Raw genomic sequence first — 23,652 nt, 5'->3', positions numbered from 1 at the left:
ACACCCTGTATATAGCCTCCACATTGACTCTGTACCGTAACACCCTGTATATAGCCTCCACATTAACTCTGTACCGTAATACCCTGTATATAGCCTCCACATTAACTCTGTACCGTAATACCCTGTATATAGCCTCCACATTGACTCTGTACCGTAATACCCTGTATATAGCCTCCACATTGACTCTGTACCGGTACCCCCTGTATATAGCCTCCACATTAACTCTGTACCGTAATACCCTGTATATAGCCTCCACATTGACTCTGCCGTAATACCCTGTATATAGCCTCCACATTGACTCTGTACCGGTACCCCCTGTATATAGCCTCCACATTGACTCTGCCGTAATACCCTGTATATAGCCTCCACATTGACTCTGTACCGTAATACCCTGTATATAGCCTCCACATTGACTCTGTACCGGTACCCCCTGTATATAGCCTCCACATTGACTCTGTACCGTAATACCCTGTATATAGCCTCCACATTGACTCTGTACCGTAATACCCTGTATATAGCCTCCACATTGACTCTGTACCGGTACCTCCTGTATATAGCCTCCACATTGACTCTGTACCGGTACCCCCTGTATATAGCCTCCACATTGACTCTGTACCAGTACCCCTGTATATAGCCTCCACATTGACTCTGTACCGGTACCCCCTGTATATAGCCTCCACATTGACTCTGTACCGTAATACCCTGTATATAGCCTCCACATTGTCTCTGTACCGTAATACCCTGTATATAGCCTCCACATTGACTCTGTACCAGTACCCCTGTATATAGCCTCCACATTGACTCTGTACCGGTACCCCCTGTATATAGCCTCCACATTGACTCTGTACCGTAATACCCTGTATATAGCCTCCACATTGACTCTGTACCGGTACCTCCTGTATATAGCCTCCACATTGACTCTGTACCGGTGCCCCCTGTATATAGCCTCCACATTGACTCTGTACCGTAACACCCTGTATATAGCCTCCACATTGACTCTGTACCGTAATACCCTGTATATAGCCTCCACATTGACTCTGTACCGTAATACCCTGTATATAGCCTCCACATTGACTCTGTACCGTAACACCCTGTATATAGCCTCCACATTGACTCTGTACCGTAATACCCTGTATATATAGCCTCCACATTGACTCTGTACCGGTACCCCCTGTATATAGCCTCCACATTGACTCTGTACCGGTACCCCCTGTATATAGCCTCCACATTGACTCTGTACCGTAATACCCTGTATATAGCCTCCACATTGACTCTGTACCGTAATACCCTGTATATAGCCTCCACATTGACTCTGTACCGGTACCCCCTGTATATAGCCTCCACATTGACTCTGTACCAGTACCCCCTGTATATAGCCTCCACATTGACTCTGTACCGTAATACCCTGTATATAGCCTCCACATTGACTCTGTACCGGTACCTCCTGTATATAGCCTCCACATTGACTCTGTACCGGTACCCCCTGTATATAGCCTCCACATTGACTCTGTACCGGTACCCCCTGTATATAGCCTCCACATTGACTCTGTACCGGTACCCCCTGTATATAGCCTCCACATTGACTCTGTACCGTAATACCCTGTATATAGCCTCCACATTGACTCTGTACCGGTACCTCCTGTATATAGCCTCCACATTGACTCTGTACCGGTACCCCCTGTATATAGCCTCCACATTGACTCTGTACCAGTACCCCTGTATATAGCCTCCACATTGACTCTGTACCGGTACCCCCTGTATATAGCCTCCACATTGACTCTGTACCGTAATACCCTGTATATAGCCTCCACATTGTCTCTGTACCGTAATACCCTGTTTATAGCCTCCACATTGACTCTGTACCAGTACCCCTGTATATAGCCTCCACATTGACTCTGTACCGGTACCCCCTGTATATAGCCTCCACATTGACTCTGTACCGTAATACCCTGTATATAGCCTCCACATTGACTCTGTACCAGTACCCCTGTATATAGCCTCCACATTGACTCTGTACCGGTACCCCCTGTATATAGCCTCCACATTGACTCTGTACCGTAATACCCTGTATATAGCCTCCACATTGACTCTGTACCGGTACCTCCTGTATATAGCCTCCACATTGACTCTGTACCGTAATACCCTGTATATAGCCTCCACATTGACTCTGTACCGTAACACCCTGTATATAGCCTCCACATTGACTCTGTACCGTAATACCCTGTATATAGCCTCCACATTGACTCTGTACCGTAACACCCTGTATATAGCCTCCACATTGACTCTGTACCGTAATACCCTGTATATATAGCCTCCACATTGACTCTGTACCGGTACCCCCTGTATATAGCCTCCACATTGACTCTGTACCGGTACCCCCTGTATATAGCCTCCACATTGACTCTGTACCGTAATACCCTGTATATAGCCTCCACATTGACTCTGTACCGTAATACCCTGTATATAGCCTCCACATTGACTCTGTACCGGTACCCCCTGTATATAGCCTCCACATTGACTCTGTACCGGTACCCCCTGTATATAGCCTCCACATTGACTCTGTACCGTAATACCCTGTATATAGCCTCCACATTGACTCTGTACCGGTACCTCCTGTATATAGCCTCCACATTGACTCTGTACCGGTACCCCCTGTATATAGCCTCCACATTGACTCTGTACCGGTACCCCCTGTATATAGCCTCCACATTGACTCTGTACCGGTACCCCCTGTATATAGCCTCCACATTGACTCTGTACCGTAATACCCTGTATATAGCCTCCACATTGACTCTGTACCGGTACCTCCTGTATATAGCCTCCACATTGACTCTGTACCGGTACCCCCTGTATATAGCCTCCACATTGACTCTGTACCAGTACCCCTGTATATAGCCTCCACATTGACTCTGTACCGGTACCCCCTGTATATAGCCTCCACATTGACTCTGTACCGTAATACCCTGTATATAGCCTCCACATTGTCTCTGTACCGTAATACCCTGTTTATAGCCTCCACATTGACTCTGTACCAGTACCCCTGTATATAGCCTCCACATTGACTCTGTACCGGTACCCCCTGTATATAGCCTCCACATTGACTCTGTACCGTAATACCCTGTATATAGCCTCCACATTGACTCTGTACCGGTACCTCCTGTATATAGCCTCCACATTGACTCTGTACCGTAATACCCTGTATATAGCCTCCACATTGACTCTGTACCGTAACACCCTGTATATAGCCTCCACATTGACTCTGTACCGTAATACCCTGTATATAGCCTCCACATTGACTCTGTACCGTAATACCCTGTATATAGCCTCCACATTGACTCTGTACCGTAACACCCTGTATATAGCCTCCACATTGACTCTGTACCGTAATACCCTGTATATATAGCCTCCACATTGACTCTGTACCGGTACCCCCTGTATATAGCCTCCACATTGACTCTGTACCGGTACCCCCTGTATATAGCCCCCACATTGACTCTGTACTGTAATACCCTGTATATAGCCTCCACATTGACTCTGTACCGTAATACCCTGTATATAGCCTCCACATTGACTCTGTACCGGTACCCCCTGTATATAGCCTCCACATTGACTCTGTACCGGTACCCCCTGTATATAGCCTCCACATTGACTCTGTACCGTAATACCCTGTATATAGCCTCCACATTGACTCTGTACCGGTACCTCCTGTATATAGCCTCCACATTGACTCTGTACCGGTACCCCCTGTATATAGCCTCCACATTGACTCTGTACCGTAATACCCTGTATATATAGCCTCCACATTGACTCTGTACCGGTACCCCCTGTATATAGCCTCCACATTGACTCTGTACCGTAATACCCTGTATATAGCCTCCACATTGACTCTGTACCGTAACACCCTGTATATAGCCTCCACATTGACTCTGTACCGTAACACCCTGTATATATAGCCTCCACATTGACTCTGTACCGTAACACCCTGTATATAGCCTCCACATTGACTCTGTACCGTAATACCCTGTATATAGCCTCCACATTGACTCTGTACCGTAATACCCTGTATATAGCCTCCACATTGACTCTGTACCGTAATACCCTGTATATAGCCTCCACATTGACTCTGTACCGGTACCTCCTGTATATAGCCTCCACATTGACTCTGTACCGGTACCCCCTGTATATAGTCTCCACATTGACTCTGTACCGTAATACCCTGTATATAGCCTCCACATTGACTCTGTACCGTAATACCCTGTATATAGTCTCCACATTGACTCTGTACCGTAATACCCTGTATATAGCCTCCACATTGACTCTGTACCGTAATACCCTGTATATAGCCTCCACATTGACTCTGTACCGTAATACCCTGTATATAGCCTCCACCTTGACTCTGTACCAGTACCCCCTGTATATAGCCTCCACATTGACTCTGTACCGTAATACCCTGTATATAGCCTCCACATTGACTCTGTACCGTAATACCCTGTATATAGCCTCCACATTGACTCTGTACCGGTACCTCCTGTATATAGCCTCCACATTGACTCTGTACCGGTACCCCCTGTATATAGCCTCCACATTGACTCTGTACCGTAATACCCTGTATATATAGCCTCCACATTGACTCTGTACCGGTACCCCCTGTATATAGCCTCCACATTGACTCTGTACCGTAATACCCTGTATATAGCCTCCACATTGACTCTGTACCGTAACACCCTGTATATAGCCTCCACATTGACTCTGTACCGTAACACCCTGTATATATAGCCTCCACATTGACTCTGTACCGTAACACCCTGTATATAGCCTCCACATTGACTCTGTACCGTAATACCCTGTATATAGCCTCCACATTGACTCTGTACCGTAATACCCTGTATATAGCCTCCACATTGACTCTGTACCGTAATACCCTGTATATAGCCTCCACATTGACTCTGTACCGGTACCTCCTGTATATAGCCTCCACATTGACTCTGTACCGGTACCCCCTGTATATAGTCTCCACATTGACTCTGTACCGTAATACCCTGTATATAGCCTCCACATTGACTCTGTACCGTAATACCCTGTATATAGTCTCCACATTGACTCTGTACCGTAATACCCTGTATATAGCCTCCACATTGACTCTGTACCGTAATACCCTGTATATAGCCTCCACATTGACTCTGTACCGTAATACCCTGTATATAGCCTCCACCTTGACTCTGTACCAGTACCCCCTGTATATAGCCTCCACATTGACTCTGTACCGTAATACCCTGTATATAGCCTCCACATTGACTCTGTACCGTAATACCCTGTATATAGCCTCCACATTGACTCTGTACCGTAACACCCTGTATATAGCCTCCACATTGACTCTGTACCGTAATACCCTGTATATAGCCTCCACATTGACTCTGTACCGTAATACCCTGTTTATAGCCTCCACATTGACTCTGTACCAGTACCCCTGTATATAGCCTCCACATTGACTCTGTACCGGTACCCCCTGTATATAGCCTCCACATTGACTCTGTACCGTAATACCCTGTATATAGCCTCCACATTGACTCTGTACCAGTACCCCTGTATATAGCCTCCACATTGACTCTGTACCGGTACCCTCTGTATATAGCCTCCACATTGACTCTGTACCGTAATACCCTGTATATAGCCTCCACATTGACTCTGTACCGGTACCTCCTGTATATAGCCTCCACATTGACTCTGTACCGTAATACCCTGTATATAGCCTCCACATTGACTCTGTACCGTAACACCCTGTATATAGCCTCCACATTGACTCTGTACCGTAATACCCTGTATATAGCCTCCACATTGACTCTGTACCGTAACACCCTGTATATAGCCTCCACATTGACTCTGTACCGTAATACCCTGTATATATAGCCTCCACATTGACTCTGTACCGGTACCCCCTGTATATAGCCTCCACATTGACTCTGTACCGGTACCCCCTGTATATAGCCTCCACATTGACTCTGTACCGTAATACCCTGTATATAGCCTCCACATTGACTCTGTACCGTAATACCCTGTATATAGCCTCCACATTGACTCTGTACCGGTACCCCCTGTATATAGCCTCCACATTGACTCTGTACCGGTACCCCCTGTATATAGCCTCCACATTGACTCTGTACCGTAATACCCTGTATATAGCCTCCACATTGACTCTGTACCGGTACCTCCTGTATATAGCCTCCACATTGACTCTGTACCGGTACCCCCTGTATATAGCCTCCACATTGACTCTGTACCGGTACCCCCTGTATATAGCCTCCACATTGACTCTGTACCGGTACCCCCTGTATATAGCCTCCACATTGACTCTGTACCGTAATACCCTGTATATAGCCTCCACATTGACTCTGTACCGGTACCTCCTGTATATAGCCTCCACATTGACTCTGTACCGGTACCCCCTGTATATAGCCTCCACATTGACTCTGTACCAGTACCCCTGTATATAGCCTCCACATTGACTCTGTACCGGTACCCCCTGTATATAGCCTCCACATTGACTCTGTACCGTAATACCCTGTATATAGCCTCCACATTGTCTCTGTACCGTAATACCCTGTTTATAGCCTCCACATTGACTCTGTACCAGTACCCCTGTATATAGCCTCCACATTGACTCTGTACCGGTACCCCCTGTATATAGCCTCCACATTGACTCTGTACCGTAATACCCTGTATATAGCCTCCACATTGACTCTGTACCGGTACCTCCTGTATATAGCCTCCACATTGACTCTGTACCGTAATACCCTGTATATAGCCTCCACATTGACTCTGTACCGTAACACCCTGTATATAGCCTCCACATTGACTCTGTACCGTAATACCCTGTATATAGCCTCCACATTGACTCTGTACCGTAATACCCTGTATATAGCCTCCACATTGACTCTGTACCGTAACACCCTGTATATAGCCTCCACATTGACTCTGTACCGTAATACCCTGTATATATAGCCTCCACATTGACTCTGTACCGGTACCCCCTGTATATAGCCTCCACATTGACTCTGTACCGGTACCCCCTGTATATAGCCCCCACATTGACTCTGTACTGTAATACCCTGTATATAGCCTCCACATTGACTCTGTACCGTAATACCCTGTATATAGCCTCCACATTGACTCTGTACCGGTACCCCCTGTATATAGCCTCCACATTGACTCTGTACCGGTACCCCCTGTATATAGCCTCCACATTGACTCTGTACCGTAATACCCTGTATATAGCCTCCACATTGACTCTGTACCGGTACCTCCTGTATATAGCCTCCACATTGACTCTGTACCGGTACCCCCTGTATATAGCCTCCACATTGACTCTGTACCGTAATACCCTGTATATATAGCCTCCACATTGACTCTGTACCGGTACCCCCTGTATATAGCCTCCACATTGACTCTGTACCGTAATACCCTGTATATAGCCTCCACATTGACTCTGTACCGTAACACCCTGTATATAGCCTCCACATTGACTCTGTACCGTAACACCCTGTATATATAGCCTCCACATTGACTCTGTACCGTAACACCCTGTATATAGCCTCCACATTGACTCTGTACCGTAATACCCTGTATATAGCCTCCACATTGACTCTGTACCGTAATACCCTGTATATAGCCTCCACATTGACTCTGTACCGTAATACCCTGTATATAGCCTCCACATTGACTCTGTACCGGTACCTCCTGTATATAGCCTCCACATTGACTCTGTACCGGTACCCCCTGTATATAGTCTCCACATTGACTCTGTACCGTAACACCCTGTATATAGCCTCCACATTGACTCTGTACCGTAATACCCTGTATATAGCCTCCACATTGACTCTGTACCGTAATACCCTGTATATAGCCTCCACATTGACTCTGTACCGTAATACCCTGTATATAGCCTCCACATTGACTCTGTACCGGTACCTCCTGTATATAGCCTCCACATTGACTCTGTACCGGTACCCCCTGTATATAGTCTCCACATTGACTCTGTACCGTAATACCCTGTATATAGCCTCCACATTGACTCTGTACCGTAATACCCTGTATATAGTCTCCACATTGACTCTGTACCGTAATACCCTGTATATAGCCTCCACATTGACTCTGTACCGTAATACCCTGTATATAGCCTCCACATTGACTCTGTACCGTAATACCCTGTATATAGCCTCCACCTTGACTCTGTACCAGTACCCCCTGTATATAGCCTCCACATTGACTCTGTACCGTAATACCCTGTATATAGCCTCCACATTGACTCTGTACCGTAATACCCTGTATATAGCCTCCACATTGACTCTGTACCGTAACACCCTGTATATAGCCTCCACATTGACTCTGTACCGTAATACCCTGTATATAGCCTCCACATTGACTCTGTACCGTAATACCCTGTATATAGCCTCCACATTGTTATTTTACTGCTCTTGAATGATTTGTTACTTCATTTCTTTCTTTTTTTTGTTGTATTTTCTTAACTGCATTGTTGGTTAGGGGCTTGTAAGTCAGCATTTCACTGTACGTTTGTATTCGGCGCATGTGACAAATAACATTTAATTTAATCATGCAAAACACATTTCTATTTTTATAGTGAGATTGCAATCTATAACCTCCTGTTCTCTATCCATGGAATTAAGGCTGTTGCTTCCCAAACACATTGCCCAGATATTATTACATCATTTTGTCAGGTGTTTTTTGTTTGTTTTGGTGTTCAGCAGGTATTATTTTTCCCCCCGTCTGTCTCCTGAGGCAAGTCGACGTTCTGACGATATTGACATTTGACAGGTTTCTATATTAAATTCAGATTACTGGATATTAGCTTGCCCCAGTTTCTGACATACTTTATACACAAGTCATATTTGGTTCTTAGCTTAGCAAGATTATTTGGATTCATTCTCCCTGACCCATTTCTGAGTTTGAGTTTGATGCTGTGGCAGGAAGACTAAGGATGACGTAATAGTGAAGAGTAAACACTTCAAACTAATCTCATCCCCAGGCCAACAATCACCCCTGAGGAGCCACCACACTGTGGTGCTGTGGTGTGTGTTTGTGTGTGTGTGTTTTAGGGTGCTTCAGTGTGTGACTGATTTAGAACAATATTTGAATGAGCTGACAGCAGAGGACTGCACCATTCATTCACATTAGAAACAAGTGCTGAGTACTACAGCCCTCTGTCTTAGCACACTACAGCCCTCTGTCTTAGCACACTACAGCCCTCTGTCTTAGCACACTACAGCCCTCTGTCTTAGCACACTACAGCCCTCTGTCTTAGCACACTACAGCCCTCTGTCTTAGCACACTACAGCCCTCTGTCTTAGCACACTACAGCCCTCTGTCTTAGCACACTACAGCCCTCTGTCTTAGCACACACAGCCCTCTGTCTTAGCACACTACAGCCCTCTGTCTTAGCACACTACAGCCCTCTGTCTTAGCACACTCCAGCCCTCTGTCTTAGCACACACAGCCCTCTGTCTTAGCACACACAGCCCTCTGTCTTAGCACACTACAGCCCTCTGTCTTAGCACACACAGCCCTCTGTCTTAGCACACTACAGCCCTCTGTCTTAGCACACTACAGCCCTCTGTCTTAGCACACACAGCCCTCTGTCTTAGCACACTACAGCCCTCTGTCTTAGCACACTACAGCCCTCTGTCTTAGCACACTACAGCCCTCTGTCTTAGCACACACAGCCCTCTGTCTTAGCACACACATCCCTCTGTCTTAGCACACACATCCCTCTGTCTTAGCACACACAGCCCTCTGTCTTAGCACACACAGCCCTCTGTCTTAGCACACACAGCCCTCTGTCTTAGCACACACAGCCCCCTGTCTTAGCACACACAGCCCTCTGTCTTAGCACACTACAGCCCTCTGTCTTAGCACACACAGCCCTCTGTCTTAGCACACACAGCCCTCTGTCTTAGCACACTACAGCCCTCTGTCTTAGCACACACAGCCCTCTGTCTTAGCACACTACAGCCCTCTGTCTTAGCACACACAGCCCTCTGTCTTAGCACACACATCCCTCTGTCTTAGCACACACAGCCCTCTGTCTTAGCACACACAGCCCTCTGTCTTAGCACACACAGCCCTCTGTCTTAGCACACACAGCCCTCTGTCTTAGCACACACAGCCCTCTGTCTTAGCACACACAGCCCTCTGTCTTAGCACACACATCCCTCTGTCTTAGCACACACAGCCCTCTGTCTTAGCACACACATCCCTCTGTCTTAGCACACACAGCCCTCTGTCTTAGCACACACAGCCCTCTGTCTTAGCACACTACAGCCCTCTGTCTTAGCACACACAGCCCTCTGTCTTAGCACACACATCCCTCTGTCTTAGCACACACTGCCCTCTGTCTTAGCACACACATCCCTCTGTCTTAGCACACACAGCCCTCTGTCTTAGCACACACTGCCCTCTGTCTTAGCACACACATCCCTCTGTCTTAGCACACACATCCCTCTGTCTTAGCACACACAGCCCTCTGTCTTAGCACACACAGCCCTCTGTCTTAGCACACACTGCCCTCTGTCTTAGCACACACAGCCCTCTGTCTTAGCACACACAGCCCTCTGTCTTAGCACACACAGCCCTCTGTCTTAGCACACACAGCCCTCTGTCTTAGCACACACAGCCCTCTGTCTTAGCACACACAGCCCTCTGTCTTAGCACACACAGCCCTCTGTCTTAGCACACACAGCCCTCTGTCTTAGCACACACAGCCCTCTGTCTTAGCACACACAGCCCTCTGTCTTAGCACACACAGCCCTCTGTCTTAGCACACACATCCCTCTGTCTTAGCACACACTGCCCTCTGTCTTAGCACACACAGCCCTCTGTCTTAGCACACACAGCCCTCTGTCTTAGCACACACAGCCCTCTGTCTTAGCACACACTGCCCTCTGTCTTAGCACACACATCCCTCTGTCTTAGCACACACATCCCTCTGTCTTAGCACACACAGCCCTCTGTCTTAGCACACACAGCCCTCTGTCTTAGCACACACTGCCCTCTGTCTTAGCACACACAGCCCTCTGTCTTAGCACACACAGCCCTCTGTCTTAGCACACACAGCCCTCTGTCTTAGCACACACAGCCCTCTGTCTTAGCACACACAGCCCTCTGTCTTAGCACACACAGCCCTCTGTCTTAGCACACACATCCCTCTGTCTTAGCACACACATCCCTCTGTCTTAGCACACACAGCCCTCTGTCTTAGCACACACATCCCTCTGTCTTAGCACACACAGCCCTCTGTCTTAGCACACACATCCCTCTGTCTTAGCACACACAGCCCTCTGTCTTAGCACACACATCCCTCTGTCTTAGCACACACTGCCCTCTGTCTTAGCACACACATCCCTCTGTCTTAGCACACACAGCCCTCTGTCTTAGCACACACAGCCCTCTGTCTTAGCACACACAGCCCTCTGTCTTAGCACACACAGCCCTCTGTCTTAGCACACACATCCCTCTGTCTTAGTACACACAGCCCTCTGTCTTAGCACACACATCCCTCTGTCTTAGCACACACATCCCTCTGTCTTAGCACACACAGCCCTCTGTCTTAGCACACACATCCCTCTGTCTTAGCACACACAGCCCTCTGTCTTAGCACACACATCCCTCTGTCTTAGCACACACAGCCCTCTGTCTTAGCACACACATCCCTCTGTCTTAGCACACACAGCCCTCTGTCTTAGCACACACAGCCCTCTGTCTTAGCACACACAGCCCTCTGTCTTAGCACACACATCCCTCTGTCTTAGCACACACAGCCCTCTGTCTTAGCACACACAGCCCTCTGTCTTAGCACACACAGCCCTCTGTCTTAGCACACACATCCCTCTGTCTTAGCACACACATCCCTCTGTCTTAGCACACACAGCCCTCTGTCTTAGCACACACAGCCCTCTGTCTTAGCACACACAGCCCTCTGTCTTAGCACACACAGCCCTCTGTCTTAGCACACACAGCCCTCTGTCTTAGCACACACTGCCCTCTGTCTTAGCACACACAGCCCTCTGTCTTAGCACACACAGCCCTCTGTCTTAGCACACACAGCCCTCTGTCTTAGCACACACAGCCCTCTGTCTTAGCACACACAGCCCTCTGTCTTAGCACACACAGCCCTCTGTCTTAGCACACACAGCCCTCTGTCTTAGCACACACAGCCCTCTGTCTTAGCACACACAGCCCTCTGTCTTAGCACACACATCCCTCTGTCTTAGCACACACAGCCCTCTGTCTTAGCACACACAGCCCTCTGTCTTAGCACACACAGCCCTCTGTCTTAGCACACACTGCCCTCTGTCTTAGCACACACAGCCCTCTGTCTTAGCACACACAGCCCTCTGTCTTAGCACACACAGCCCTCTGTCTTAGCACACACAGCCCTCTGTCTTAGCACACACAGCCCTCTGTCTTAGCACACACAGCCCTCTGTCTTAGCACACACATCCCTCTGTCTTAGCACACACAGCCCTCTGTCTTAGCACACACTGCCCTCTGTCTTAGCACACACAGCCCTCTGTCTTAGCACACACTGCCCTCTGTCTTAGCACACACAGCCCTCTGTCTTAGCACACACTGCCCTCTGTCTTAGCACACACAGCCCTCTGTCTTAGCACACACTGCCCTCTGTCTTAGCACACACTGCCCTCTGTCTTAGCACACACTGCCCTCTGTCTTAGCACACACTGCCCTCTGTCTTAGCACACACAGCCCTCTGTCTTAGCACACACAGCCCTCTGTCTTAGCACACACAGCCCTCTGTCTTAGCACACACAGCCCTCTGTCTTAGCACACACAGCCCTCTGTCTTAGCACACACAGCCCTCTGTCTTAGCACACACTGCCCTCTGTCTTAGCACACACAGCCCTCTGTCTTAGCACACACTGCCCTCTGTCTTAGCACACACAGCCCTCTGTCTTAGCACACACTGCCCTCTGTCTTAGCACACACATCCCTCTGTCTTAGCACACACAGCCCTCTGTCTTAGCACACACAGCCCTCTGTCTTAGCACACACAGCCCTCTGTCTTAGCACACACAGCCCTCTGTCTTAGCACACACAGCCCTCTGTCTTAGCACACACAGCCCTCTGTCTTAGCACACACAGCCCTCTGTCTTAGCACACACAGCCCTCTGTCTTAGCACACACAGCCCTCTGTCTTAGCACACACAGCCCTCTGTCTTAGCACACACAGCCCTCTGTCTTAGCACACACAGCCCTCTGTCTTAGCACACACAGCCCTCTGTCTTAGCACACACTGCCCTCTGTCTTAGCACACACAGCCCTCTGTCTTAGCACACACTGCCCTCTGTCTTAGCACACACAGCCCTCTGTCTTAGCACACACAGCCCTCTGTCTTAGCACACACTGCCCTCTGTCTTAGCACACACAGCCCTCTGTCTTAGCACACACAGCCCTCTGTCTTAGCACACACTGCCCTCTGTCTTAGCACACACAGCCCAGAGTGGATAACAGGATGGTAGCAGCAGAGTGGATAACAGGATGGTAACAGCAGAGTGGATAAACCACGATAACAGGATGGTAGCAGCAGAGTGGATAACAGGATGATAACAGCAGAGTGGATAAACCACGATAACAGGATGGTAGCAGCAGAGTGGATAACAGGATGGTAGCAGCAGAGTGGATAACAGGATGGTAGCAGCAGAGTGGATAACAGGATGATAACAGCAGAGTGGATAAACCACGATAACAGGATGGTAGCAGCAGAGTGGATAACAGGATGGTAGCAGCAGAGTGGATAACAGGATGATAACAGCAGAGTGGATAAACCACGATAACAGGATGGTAGCAGCAGAGTGGATAACAGGATGGTAGCAGCAGAGTGGATAACAGGATGGTACCAGCAGAGTGGATAACAGGATGGTAACAGCAGAGTAGATAACAGGATGGTAGCAGCAGAGTGGATAACAGGATGGTAACAGCAGAGTGGATAACAGGATGGTAACAGCAGAGTAGATAACAGGATGGTAGCAGCAGAGTGGATAACAGGATGGTAGCAGCAGAGTGGATAACAGGATGGTAGCAGCAGAGTGGATAACAGGATGGTAGCAGCAGAGTGGATAACAGGATGGTAACAGCAGAGTAGATAACAGGATGGTAACAGCAGAGTGGATAACAGGATGGTAACAGCAGAGTGGTAACAGCAGAGTGGATAACAGGACAAAAGCACCTGGACATATGTAACAATATCGTAATAAAAACTGTTCTTTTGGACAGAATTAGTGCCTAATATGATTATATTCCTTTGTGTTTATCAGTCAAAGATCAACCATCTAGATCAGGCCTGGGCAACTCCAGTCCTCGGGGGCATGATTGACTTTTGACCCAGCTAATACACTTGACTCCAGTAATCAACTAATCATGATCTTTAGTTGAAATCAGCTGTGTTTGCTAGGGATGTGGGGAAGAGCATAACCCCCGAGGACTGGAATTGCCCAGGCCTGATAGACTATACCGGAGGTTATAAAGGTGCTGTTTAACTTGGGAAAAGGTTGAGATTGTTTATTAACAGGCATTCCCCCAGACAGCATCAGTTTATTCACAGGCATTCCCCAAAGACAGCATCAGTTTATTCACAGGCATTCCCCAAAGACAGCATCAGTTTATTCACAGGCATTCCCCAAAGACAGCATCAGTTTATTCACAGGCATTCCCCCATGACAGCATCAGTTTATTCACAGGCATTCCCCAAAGACAGCATCAGTTTATTAACAGGCATTCCCCAAAGACAGCATCAGTTTATTCACAGGCATTCCCCCATGACAGCATCAGTTTATTCACAGGCATTCCCCAAAGACAGCATCAGTTTATTAACAGGCATTCCCCAAAGACAGCATCAGTTTATTCACAGGCATTCCCCAAAGACAGCATCATTGCGGCAAAACAATAAATATACAAGACTACAAAACCTCGCCCCCAATAATACTCACAATGCCTAAGTTTCACGTGACAGCAGCCTACGGAAAGCTCTTAAGACAAACTGTGCTGTATCAGATCAGTCAGGCAGCATACTAGATGACATATTATTCCCTATGTAGTGCACTACCCCATAGGGCTCTGGTCAATAGTAGTGCACTACGTTTGACCAGGGCCTCATAAGAAGACCCATAGGGCTCTGGTCAATAGCAGTGCACTACCCCATAGGGCTCTGGTCAATAGTAGTCAAATCAAATCAAATCAAATTTTATTTGTCACATACACATGGTTAGCAGATGTTAATGCGAGTGTAGCGAAATGCTTGTGCTTCTAGTTCCGACAATGCAGTAATAACCAACAAGTAATCTAACTAACAATTCCAAAACTACTGTCTTGTACACAGTGTGAGGGGATAAAGAATATGTACATAAGGATATATGAATGAGTGATGGTACAGAGCAGCATAGGCAGATACAGTAGATTGTATCGAGTACAGTATATACATATGAGATGAGTATGTAAACAAAGTGGCATAGTTAAAGTGGCTAGTGATACATGTATTACATAAGGATACAGTCGATGATATAGAGTACAGTATATACGTATGCCTATGAGATGAATAATGTAGGGTAAGTAACATTATATAAGGTAGCATTGTTTAAAGTGGCTAGTGATATATTTACATCATTTCCCATCAATTCCCATTATTAAAGTGGCTGGAGTTGAGTCAGTGTGTTGGCAGCAGCCACTCAATGTTAGTGGTGGCTGTTTAACAGTCTGATAGCCTTGAGATAGAAGCTGTTTTTCAGTCTCTCGGTCCCAGCTTTGATGCACCTGTACTGACCTCGCCTTCTGGATGATAGCGGGGTGAACAGGCAGTGGCTCGGGTGGTTGATGTCCTTGATGATCTTTATGGCCTTCCTGTGACATCGAGTGGTGTAGGTGTCCTGGAGGGCAGGTAGTTTGCCCCCGGTGATGCGTTGTGCAGACCTCACTACCCTCTGGAGAGCCTTACGGTTGAGGGCGGAGCAGTTGCCATACCAGGCGGTGATACAGCCCGCCAGGATGCTCTCGATTGTGCATCTGTAGAAGTTTGTGAGTGCTTTTGGTGACAAGCCGAATTTCTTCAGCCTCCTGAGGTTGAAGAGGCGCTGCTGCGCCTTCTTCACAATGCTGTCTGTGTGAGTGGACCAATTCAGTTTGTCTGTGATGTGTATGCCGAGGAACTTAAAACTTGCTACCCTCTCCACTACTGTTCCATCGATGTGGATAGGGGGGTGTTCCCTCTGCTGTTTCCTGAAGTCCACAATCATCTCCTTAGTTTTGTTGACGTTGAGTGTGAGGTTATTTTCCTGACACCACACTCCGAGGGCCCTCACCTCCTCCCTGTAGGCCGTCTCGTCGTTGTTGGTAATCAAGCCTACCACTGTTGTGTCGTCCGCAAACTTGATGATTGAGTTGGAGGCGTGCGTGGCCACGCAGTCGTGGGTGAACAGGGAGTACAGGAGAGGGCTCAGAACGCACCCTTGTGGGGCCCCAGTGTTGAGGATCAGCGGGGAGGAGATGTTGTTGCCTACCCTCACTACCCTCACTAGTAGTGCACTACCCCATAGGGCTCTGGTCAATAGTAGTGCACTACCCCATAGGGCTCTGGTCAATAGTAGTGCACTACCCCATAGGGCTCTGGTCAATAGTAGTGCACTACCCCATAGGGCTCTGGTCAAAAGTAGTGCACTACAGAAATATCTTATTTTCATAAGTGTTCAGACCCTTTGCTATGAGACTCAAAATTGAGCTCAGGTGCATCCTGTTTCCATTGATCATCCTTGAGATGTTTCTACAACTTGGAGTCCACCTGTGGTAAATTCAGTTGATTGGACATGATTTGGAAAGGCACACACCTGTCTATACAAGGTCCCACAGTTGACAGTGCATGTCAGAGCAAAAACCAAGCCATGAGATCGAAGGAATTGTCCATAGAGCTCAGAGACAGGATTGTGTCGAGGCACAGATCTGAGGAAGGGTACCAAAACATTTAGGCAGCATTGAAGGTCCCCAAGAACACAGTGGCCTCCATCATTCTTAAATGGAAGAAGTTTGGAACCACCAAGACTCTTCCTTGAGCTGGCTGCCCAGCCAAACTGAGCAATCTGGGGAGAAGGGCCTTGGTCAGGGAGGTGACCAAGAACCTGATGGTCACTCTGAAAGAGCTCCTCTTGGAGATAGGAGAACCTTCCAGAAGGACAACCATCTCTGCAGCACTCCACCAATCAGGCCTTTATGGTAGAGTGGCCAGATGGAAGCCTCTCCTCAGTAAAAGGCACATGTCAGTCCTCTTGGAGTTCGCCAAAAGGCACCTAAAGACTCACAGACCATGAGAAACATGATTCTCTGGTCGGATGAAACCAAGATTGAACTCTTTGGCCTGAATGCCAAGCGTCACGTCTGGAGGAAATCTGGCACCATCCCTACGATGAAGCAAGGTGGTGGCAGCATCACTACGATGAAGCATGGTGGTGGCAGCATCACTACGGTGAAGCATGGTGGTGGCAGCATCACTACGGTGAAGCATGGTGGTGGCAGCATCACTACGGTGAAGCATGGTGGTGGCAGCATCACTACGGTGAAGCATGGTGGTGGCAGCATCACTACGGTGAAGCATGGTGGTGGCAGCATCACTACGGTGAAGCATGGTGGTGGCAGCATCACTACGGTGAAGCATGGTGGTGGCAGCATCACTACGGTGAAGCATGGTGGTGGCAGCATCAGGCTGTGGGGATAATGTTCAGCGGCAGGGACTGGGAGACTAGTCAGGATCGAGGCAAAGATGAACGGAGCAAAGAACAGAGATCCTTGATGAAAACCTGCTCTAAAGCTTCTCAGGACCTCAGACTGGAGTGAAGATTGACCTTCCAACAGGACAACGACCCTAAGCACACAGCCAAGACAACGCAGGAGTGGCTTCGGGACAAGTCTCTGAATGTCCTTGAGTGGCCCAGCCAGAGCCCGGACTTGAACTCGATCTAACATTTCTGGAGAGACCTGAAAATAGCTGTGCAGCAACACTCCCCATCCAACCTTACAGAGCTTGAGAGGATCTGCAGAGAAGAATGGGAGAAACTCCCCAAATACAGGTGTGCCAAGCTTGTAGTGTCATACCCAAGAAGACTTGAGGCTGTAATCAATGCCAAAGTACTGAGTAAAGGGTCTGAATACTTATGTAAATTAAAAAATAAAACCTGTTTTTGTTATGTCATTATGGGGTATTGTGTGTAGATTCATGAGGGAAATAAACAATTTAACACATTTTTAGAACAAGGCTGTAACGTTACAGAATGTGGAATGAGTCAAGGGGTCTGAACACTTCCAAATGTACCGTATAGGGAATAGGGTGCTGTATAGGGAGTAGCGTCCTGTATAGGGAATAGGGTGCCATTTGGGATACAGCCCTTAGTATAATGCCCAACTAAGCACATAGTAGATTACGTGACTGATTATATTCCCATCATATCTGAGGTCCTAATGAGTTGAATCACTCTCTGTTCTGATGAGATATACTGAGTTATAGTTGCCTATTGTTGGCATTTAAAAGAAGAGAAGAAAGAGGATGGAAGCCTCTGGCTGGTCTTTGTGTAGAGTAGACCTCACAGACACTCACAGACACAGACACACAGACACAGACACAGACACACACACAGACACACACAGACATAGACACACACACACAGACACACACACACACACACAGACACAGACAGACACACACACAGACACAGGTCTCTAATTCTGTTTGGGAGAAGCGATCTCCCGTGCGGTGTCTTGGGCACACTTCACCATGGCTCGTACCAACCGGGTGAAACCCATGTCTTTAGGTTTCTCTAGACCTCGCATCAGGCGCTGTTTCATTATGGCTACAAACTCCTTATTACTCAGTTCTCCATTACCTGGAGGGAGGGAGGGAAGGAGGAGGGAGCAGAGATATGATAGATAGGAGGACATACAAACTCCTTATTACTCAGTTCTTCATTACCTGGAGGGAGGGAGGATTCAATCATGGGGAAAGAGAGAGAAGAAGAGAGGGATTGATAGATAGGAGGACATACAGACAGATGAAAGGAGAATAAGAGGACAGACAGACAGATGGAAGGAGAACAAAAGGACAGACAGACAGATGAAAGGAGAATAAGAGGACAGACAGACAGATGGAAGGAGAATAAGAGGACAGACAGACAGATGGAAGGAGAATAAGAGGACAGACAGACAGATGGAAGGAGAAAAAGAGGACAGACAGACAGATGGAAGGAGAATAAGAGGACAGACAGACAGATGAAAGGAGAATAAGAGGACAGACAGACAGATGGAAGGAGAATAAGAGGACAGACAGACAGATGGAAGGAGAATAAGAGGACAGACAGACAGATGGAAGGAGAATAAGAGGACAGACAGACAGATGGAAGGAGAATAAGAGGACAGACAGACAGACAGACAGACAGACAGACAGACAGACAGACAGACAGACAGACAGACAGACAGACAGACAGACAGACAGACAGACAGACAGACAGACAGACAGACAGACAGATGGAAGGAGAATAAGAGGACAGACAGACAGATGGAAGGAGAATAAGAGGACAGACAGACAGATGGAAGGAGAATAAGAGGACAGACAGACAGACAGACAGACAGACAGACAGACGGAAGGAGAATAAGAGGACAGACAGACAGATGGAAGGAGAATAAGAGGACAGACAGATGGAAGGAGAATAAGAGGACAGACAGACAGATGGAAGGAGAATAAGAGGACAGACAGACAGATGGAAGGAGAATAAGAGGACAGACAGAGATGGAAGGAGAATAAGAGGACAGACAGACAGATGGAAGGAGAATAAGAGGACAGACAGACAGATGGAAGGAGAATAAGAGGACAGACAGACAGATGGAAGGAGAATAAGAGGACAGACAGAGATGGAAGGAGAATAAGAGGACAGACAGACAGATGAAAGGAGAATACATTACAATAAGGAAGGGAAAAAGGAGAGGGAGAAAAAGAGCGATATTGTTTTCATTAGTTAACAATAGAGAGATATAACCATTAGTCAGGGGACAATAAAGAACACTCAAACGCCCACTCACCATCACAGTCGAACAGAGCAAACACAACGTCACACACATGATCAGACAGATCCACTTTAGCCACCGTACGAGCTACCTGCTTCATCGTGGCTGAAAGAAAGAGAGAGAGAGAGAGATATGGAAGAGTAGAGAGAATTAAAGAATGAGAACAGAAAGAAATAGTTGAGGGAAGAAGGAGACAGAGAGAAAGGGTTACATTTACAATTTGAGGCATTTAGCAGAGACTCTTATCCACATTACTGCACAAGAGTAATCAATCAGCATGCTTCATAGTGTCTGAGAGAGGGAGAGAGAGAGAGAGAGAGAGAGAGATGGAGAGGGAGAAAAGGATGGAGAGAGAAAGAGAAAGAGAGAGAGAGGGATGGCGAGAGAGAGAGAGAGATAGAGGGGGGATGGAGAGAGAGAGGGATAGAGAGAGATGGAGAGGAGGGATGAGTGTGAAATCAAGAAGCATGCTTCATAGTGGCTGAGAGAGAGGGATAGAAGAGGAAAGAGGACGAGAGAATGAAGATTTAGAACGACTAATAAACAGGAAAAGGAGTGTGGACACATGAACAGGAGAGGCAGTCTGGGAGGCAGCTGGAAGCAGCAGGAGACGCAGCAGGAGAGGCAGCCTGGGAGGCAGCTGGAAGCAGCAGGAGAGGCAGCAGGAGACGCAGCAGGAGAGGCAGCTGGAAGCAGCAGGAGAGGCAGTCTGGGAAGCAACGGGAAGCAGCAGGAGGGGCGGTGCTGCCTTGATCAATAACACAGACACTTAAGACTGGCTGAGACAGAGAGGAGAGTAGAGGTCTATCCACTTAAGACTGGCTGAGACAGAGAGGAGAGTAGAGGACTATCCACTTAAGACTGGCTGAGACAGACAGAGAGAGAGAGATGAGAGAGGAGAGGAGAGTAAGAGGACTATCCACTTAAGACTGGCTGAGACAGACAGAGAGAGAGAGATGAGAGAGGAGAGAGTAGAGGACTATCCACTTAAGACTGGCTGAGACAGACAGAGAGAGAGAGATGAGAGAGGAGAGGAGAGTAGAGGACTATCCACTTAAGACTGGCTGAGACAGAGAGAGAGAGATGAGAGAGGAGAGGAGAGTAGAGGTCTATCCACTTAAGACTGGCTGAGACAGAGAGAGAGAGAGACAGAGAGAGACAGAGAGACAGAGAGAGACAGAGAGACAGAGAGAGACAGAGAGAGACAGAGAGACAGAGAGACAGAGAGAGACAGACAGAGACAGAGACAGAGAGAGACAGAGAGAGAGACATTGAGAGAGGAAAGGAGAGGAAGAGAGATGACAACAAGGCCATGAAAAGCACATGAGCCTCTATGAGGACCATTGATCACAAAACTCCAAACCAGCGACAGAAATGAAACCTAGGAAGGAGAGAGAGTGTAAAGGAGGAGTGAGAGAAGAGGGGATAGAGGGAGGAAAGGAGGAATGGGGAGAGAGAACAATGGAAATAGAGAGAGTAAATGAGAGAAATATAGAGAGTAAAGGAGGGAATTAGAGAGGATAAAGGAGGGAAATATAGAGAGTAAAGGAGGGAAATATAGAGGATAATGGAGGGAAATATAGAGGATAAAGGAGGGAAATATAGAGAGTAAAGGAGGGAAATATAGAGGATAATGGAGGGATATATAGAGAGTAAAGGAGGGAAATATAGAGAGTAAAGGAGGGAAATATAGAGGATAATGGAGGGAAATATAGAGAGTAAAGGAGGGAAATATAGAGAGTAAAGGAGGGAAATATAGAGGATAATGGAGGGAAATATAGAGAGTAAAGGAGGGAAATATAGAGAGTAAAGGAGGGAAATATAGAGGATAAAGGAGGGAAATATAGAGGAGAAAGGAGGGAAATAGAGAGAGTAAAGGAGGGAAATATAGAGGATAATGGAGGGAAATATAGAGAGTAAAGGAGGGAAATATAGAGAGTAAAGGAGGGAAATATAGAGGATAAAGGAGGGAAATATAGAGAGTAAAGGAGGGAAATATAGAGAGTAAAGGAGGGAAATATAGAGAGTAAAGGAGGGAAATATAGAGAGTAAAGGAGGGAAATAGAGAGAGTAAAGGAGGGAAATATAGAGGATAAAGGAGGGAAATATAGAGAGTACAGGAGGGGATGATAAATGAGAGAAAGAGAGAACAGTATCTGAGAAAGGAGCCCAAGAGAGAAAGAGAGAGATACTGGTTTGGTTTATCACTCTGCACACAGAATCCAATCGATTCCAACATAATCCGCCTTCTGTGGAAATGTGATGCAGAGACATTCACCCATTTCACAAATAGAATTACAGAGAGAGAGACTTTGGGGGTTTATACTGAGTCAACTTGGCTCAGAGAGGAACACTGGTAGAAACATGAGGGGGTTACAGAGGCAGAAAGCTAGAGAAAGAAAATTACAGGCCAGGACACTGTGAGGATCAGGCAGAGAGAGGAGTCTGGTGGCCCTCATAACACTACCCCACTGAGAGGAACAGACAGAGAGAGAGAGAGAGAGAGGAGTCTGGTGGCCCTCATAACACTACCCCACTGAGAGGAACAGACAGAGAGAGAAGGAATTAAGGAAAGCCTTGACTATACAGAGACTCAGTGAGCATAGCCTTGCTATTGAGAAAGGCCGCCGTAGGCAGACATGGCTCTCAAGAGAAGACAGGCTATGTGCACACTGCCCACAAAATGAGGTGGAAACTGAGCTGCACTTCCTAACCTCCTGCCCAATGTATGACCATATTAGACATATTTCCCTCAGATTACACAGATCCACAAAGATTTCGAAAACAAATCCAATTTTGATAAACTCCCATATCTACTGGGTGAAATGCCACAGTGTGCCATCACAGCAGCAAGATTTGTGACCTGTTGCCACGAGAAAAGGGCAACCAGTGAAGAACACACACCATTGTAAATACAACCCAAATTTATGCTTATTTATTTTATCTTGTGTCATTTAACCATTTGTACATTGTTAAAACACTGTATATATATAATATGACATTTGTAATGTCTTTATTGTTTTGAAACTTCCGTATATGTAATGTTTACTGTTAATTTGTATTGTTTATTTCACTTTATATATTATCTACCTCACTTGCTTTGGCAATGTTAACACGTTTCCCATGCCAATAAAGCCCTAGAATTGAATTGAATTGAATTGATAGAGAGAGAGAGAGAGAGAGAGAGAGAGAGAGAGAGAGAGAGAAAGATATAGATAGATAGAGAGATATATATATATATATATATACAGTGCCTTGCGAAAGTATTCGGCCCCCTTGAACTTTGCGACCTTTTGCCACATTTCAGGCTTCAAACATTAAAGATATAAAACTGTATTTTTTTGTGAAGAATCAACAACAAGTGGGACACAATCATGAAGTGGAACGACATTTATTGGATATTTCAAACTTTTTTAACAAATCAAAAACTGAAAAATTGGGCGTGCAAAATTATTCAGATTATTCCCTTAAGTTAATACTTTGTAGCGCCACATTTTGCTGCGATTACAGCTGTAAGTCGCTTGGGGTATGTCT

At 46.9% G+C, this 23,652-nt stretch overlaps 1 protein-coding gene across 1 annotated transcript in view; it reads right to left on the bottom strand.

Annotated features, from left to right (window-relative positions):
* Window positions 1-18,780: 18,780 nt before the first annotated feature.
* The window catches only part of LOC139377184 (calcium uptake protein 1, mitochondrial-like), a 150,452-nt gene continuing 145,580 nt past the window's right edge, over window positions 18,781-23,652 (bottom strand). The window contains exons 13-14 of the mRNA XM_071120186.1: window positions 20,134-20,223; window positions 18,781-18,944 (exon numbers count right to left, since the gene is read on the bottom strand). Coding sequence (XP_070976287.1) covers window positions 18,781-18,944; window positions 20,134-20,223 — 254 coding nt within the window. The remainder of the gene's footprint in view (window positions 18,945-20,133; window positions 20,224-23,652) is intronic.

This window comes from Oncorhynchus clarkii, chromosome 20 (genome assembly GCF_045791955.1).
Source record: "Oncorhynchus clarkii lewisi isolate Uvic-CL-2024 chromosome 20, UVic_Ocla_1.0, whole genome shotgun sequence".
In the NCBI taxonomy this organism is placed as follows: Eukaryota; Metazoa; Chordata; class Actinopteri; order Salmoniformes; family Salmonidae; genus Oncorhynchus; species Oncorhynchus clarkii.
Note: the sequence above shows the minus strand (reverse complement) of the source record. Positions and strands in the feature narration are given on the sequence as shown.